Consider the following 5,000-nt stretch of genomic DNA (forward strand, 5'->3'; position numbering starts at 1 on the left):
AGAATACTTGTATTTGATATAATTATCTATCATATACCTATTATTGATGCTCTAATGAGGTTTTACAACGTATAATATTTGTCGAAAGAATAACTTTTCTCCAGTCGGACGGGTACCAAACACATACTTTTCCCCACGCGACGGGGCCGTCCTGGACCGTGAAAATCGTCTTTTTAAATCTGCGGAATAACTCTACGGGGTCACGTAGCCAAATTTCACTCTCAGACCCCGTGGAAAGTCGAAAAACAATTACATGGCGATGTGAAACTATGTATATAAGGTATATGAGCACATATAGATAATTTTCGTGTACCCCATGACCTTTTGTTTATTTATATTGTTACTACCGTTTGTTTCTTTGTTTGTTTATTGATTGTTTATTTGTTGTTTTTTTGATTATTAGTTTGTGTTTTCTAATATTTCTAAAAGTTATGAACACATTTTAACGAGATTTTAACCAAAAGTGAGTTTTAACCTAACTTAGAGCTTATTGCAGTTTGGTGGTGATGCGGACTATGGTTTGGATCCAGGAATTTTTTTTTCTAACTCGAAAAGTTATGAATAGATTTGAATAAAATTTTAACCTGAGGTTTGTCTTAGCCTAATTAATATTCCATATAATTTTGGTGGTGATCCTGAATATTTGGCAAAACTACCCCCCATGGGTGGGGGGGGGAGGTTTGCATTTTCGAAATTTTTTGCTCATAGATCAAAGTAACTATGTATGATGAAAACATAAAGATAAGAAAATATACCATATGAAAAACATATCATGTTTAGTTATTTCTATGGAAAATTTCTTCATTGCCGTTTTTTGGACGCTTGCCGGATTTTTGAAATTATTCCGAAAAAAAGAAGGTTGGTCTCATCTTATGTGAAATTTGATAAGCTTTCAGAAAATAACCTCATATTTTTATTATCTCTAATCATTGCGTCACAATTGCCGATTTTCAAAGGTACCATCAAAAAAATAATATTTCGGTCGACATCAAAAATCGCTGCTACCACCTAAAAAATAACGGTCGAGCCTTGACATTTTCAGGGGAGAAGCGGGGGACTAGAAACTACTTGCAACTGCATTAAAGTCAATTTCGGCAAGAGGGGCGAAAATCGCCGAAAAATCAGCAGAAGGTCCCCTTAAGATCTAAGGGCCCATTATACTACAAAATTCTAATGTTCATTTGAATTAACATACCCTGGGCCAGTGAGCACCGGGATCTCTTTTCACCCCTAAATCATCACAAAATAACATGTAACATTCAGCACCTGCACAATCACGTGAAATAACACATCATCACATCACTCGTCATCACATCTTATCACTCTACTGCCACACTTTACTTGACTCATTAATAAGAACAAAAAAAAAACACAAAAAAACGAGTAACCTGTCATTTAAAACCTTAGACTTTTAAGATCGGCACTACCATGGTTCTAAACATACATATCTACACTATCAAATATAACCTTTGCAATTGTATGAAGAGTCAGAACCACATAATTCATCCCTCACTACTGTTAATGTCCAAATAGAGAAATTAATAGACAATCGCAAGCATGACCCAAAAAATTATACCCAGAATGTAATAATGATGATCATAGGTTAGACAGAGAGAATTAAAACAGCCTCCAAATATATGAATAACAAAGTCTTTATCTGGAAGACCCTCTACATCTCCCTCCAACAAACAACTTTAAAAATAGCATATGAAAAAAAATACTATACTGCAAATGGATGGAAACAATACAAAATTTTATTTAATTTGACTGTGAATAAAAGTTTACTCTGATGCTGTACATTTTGAGCAATGCATAATTTCAAGATCTTTACAGTTACTTCAGATAATATAAGAGATACATGAATTTAAAACTAAACTACTTGTGGTAATACTATATAATTATAGGAATGGTGGAACAAAGTCATGATTTTATAAAGTCATGAATGCTCATGAAGCTTAAATGGAAAAGCAGACTCACTAAAACTTGAATGCATGACAGACTCATAATTCTAAAATTTCAATAAACAATGTCTTTATGTGGATTTGAACAAAATGCGCTGCTATAAATCTGGAAGCCCATAATTGGTGTACTTTCTACTTTACCCTGAAGACTATGGAAAGATTAGTTTCAAACTACGCATTTTGGCATTTTACAAGTGTCATTCTGAATTGCTATGGAGTCTTGAAGTTCCATGGCGGTGAGTGAGAACAGTACTAATCACATCCATAAAATAAGTACTGAATGGTCTAAATACTGATTTATATATAAAAATACATTGGTAAATGCAATCTTGACTATTGTGCTGCCAACGTTAACTGTTGGGTTTATTTGGGGGTAAATGAAATTATGGTCCATGTATTAAGAAAGGAAATGCAGAGATTGGCATGCAAGCAACTGTGCATTCACACATAAAAGAAATCATTCTTGCCTACACACTGTAACCAAGTGAACCAAAACTCATTCAAACATACATGTCTAGATGCCCACACAAACATATACAGGTAAACAGGTGCCCATTCACAGGTACAATTATTCATTCACTTTCATGAGCACACACACACAAATGGTTACACACAAAAACGAAAGCTCATTTACCCGGGACATGGAATTTTCTTGCTCTTATTTGGCCTATGTGCATGGAGGACTTTGCTCTCATCAGTTTATTTGCAATGAGAAGGTAAAAAAATGTCAACCCATACACCTCACAGATGAATACTACTCAAAATGGCACTGTCAAAAAATTATTATGCTGGAATGATCATCATACAAAGAACCATGAAGAAAATGCAGAGATCTGTATGTGTTCATTTAGTCCTCTGCACAACAGATCATTTAACAACCTATTATTAAGCAGGATAAAATATGTAGACCCAAATAATGAAACAGATATGCTAGCTATTCCATAAAACTGTAACATAAATTCAGTGGTAAACTGTACCATACAATTATGCTAAATCAACAATATAAAGGTATGCAATATAGTATAATTTTTAGATATGGACAGATTCTTGTCTACAATATCAAAACTTAGTTGGACCAATACTGTCATTAAGTGGTACACAAAGACTGCCTCTATAAGAAACAATAATTGAGCAAGGAGTACAGCTAATAAAATGACATCATTAGCCATGGAATGATCACATCTTTGTCAAAGCGCATACTGGAATGCAAATGTAGTACCTATTCACTGGATATCTACCTTAAAATGAGACGTAATGGAGCAGACTCACATTCACACATCCACATGCACATTTTAGAGAACTTCACAAAAGAAAATGAAGATGATTCAATACATTATTTTAAGTTTAAATTTCAAAGAAAAGGAACACATACTTTTAAAAAGTTATTTGTTATAATGTATGAAAGTTTCCTGTCATATAAAAGGACTAAACGGCTAGTTTGAGAATCCACAATAGAAAAAAAATAAAGAAAAGAAATAAAATATCCTTTTAAAAGTCCAGTATACACATTTTTTCATTAATTCATAAAAAGAAAACAAAAGATTATAAACAAAATTTTAAAAGCATATAAAAACATGTATATACACCACCTAACATCAATTATGATAATCCTGACTTTGCAAATTAAGTAAATATTTAAGACCTTTACTTGAACTATCCTTTGCAAATATGCAACTCATGACCCAAACTTATATCAAATATGAAATGTGTACATCTATTGCAATATTTATCAAAATATACTGAATCCTCTGATTAGTTACTTAAGAACAGTAACAAATTAATTCAGAATCACAAATTACACTGGGTAAATATCATGCTTTCATTATGCACAATTAACATCTTATTTCTGTGTCAACTTTCTGCAAAGTCAGGCTCCCGTATAGTAATGTTTATACCATGGAATTTACTTCACACATTCCCAACATACAGGAAAAATAAATAATAAATATTCTAAGCAAATTTACAATGCTCTCTTACTGATGCCATATAATATTTTGACTATTAGATGATACTCTTTAAAAAAGCATTATGTCAAGTACAGAGTTCATCTATTTCAAAATCACTAATGCTGTACTGAAGGAAAGGTGTCTGTGTGCATATGGACCTATAATTAACTTCGTGAGGAAATGAGTCATGCAAAATATACATAAAGCACAATATAATTTAAGTAAAGAAAGCAAAATAAATAGCTGAACATCCATGAATTTCCTGCACACGGAAGCATTACCACGACATTACCATGAGACAATGCACTGTATATTATATTTGCTGTGGGATGGATATGATAGACAATACATAAATACTTTGAGATATTCCCCACTTTTTTTCTTCCATTCAAGATGCATGTTTATAATAAATAAAACACCTCTAAAAAAATAATAATAAAAATAAAAATAAATATATAAATAAAAATTAATAATAATAATGAATAACAATCTCTTCTTATGCAGCCCGAACCTGCAAATACTCTTACTCAAATCATCCCGAAGAAAGCAATTAAAATTTGCCAACTGAAACAGCAAATACTGCATTCTCCCTTAAATCACTGTTGTACACTAGGGTACGTTAGTGCCTTTACTCATGCAACCTCCTTGGTTGCCGATCTCCTGAAACAAAATGACATCCATAGTAAAAAAGAGACATATTTCATAATGTTTCAATAACTTCTATCTTATCAGAAAAGGAATCTATTTTTCATAAACGAAATAGGAAAAAAAAAAATAAATAAATAAAAAAATAAAAAGATGCTTAAGTGATCAACAGGGAAAAGAAACTTTACATGCCAAATTAATCAATGTAAACAAAACAAGAAAATGATAAATGGTATGAAATCATGCATAACTTTATCATAAAAGCTAAATGAACCAATAGTACTTCTTCCGAAACCTCTCCTGTCACAAGTGCCTAAAGTACATTGACACTGACTCCAAATGTATTCTCGTATGGATTGTTTAAATATGTCCAAAGTTGATCCTCACTGATATCAAAAACATAACTAAGCACGTCAATTGTAACACAATATTCTGTTGGACTCTTTTC

General features: G+C 32.2%; 1 protein-coding gene across 5 annotated transcripts in view; it reads right to left on the reverse strand.

Moving 5' to 3' along the window:
• The window catches only part of LOC113817345 (putative inorganic phosphate cotransporter), a 17,449-nt gene that overhangs the window by 904 nt on the left and 11,545 nt on the right, over positions 1-5,000 (reverse strand). For all 5 annotated transcript variants that reach the window (XM_070114392.1, XM_070114394.1, XM_027369375.2 and 2 more), the window contains one exon: positions 1-4,567. This exon is cut by the window's left edge and continues 904 nt beyond it. Coding sequence is in view for 1 of the 5 variants with exons in the window: in XM_027369375.2 (XP_027225176.1) it covers positions 4,540-4,567 (28 nt within the window). In the remaining 4 variants the exon portion in view is untranslated. The remainder of the gene's footprint in view (positions 4,568-5,000) is intronic.

Source organism: Penaeus vannamei, chromosome 36 (assembly GCF_042767895.1).
Source record: "Penaeus vannamei isolate JL-2024 chromosome 36, ASM4276789v1, whole genome shotgun sequence".
Classification (NCBI taxonomy): Eukaryota; Metazoa; Arthropoda; class Malacostraca; order Decapoda; family Penaeidae; genus Penaeus; species Penaeus vannamei.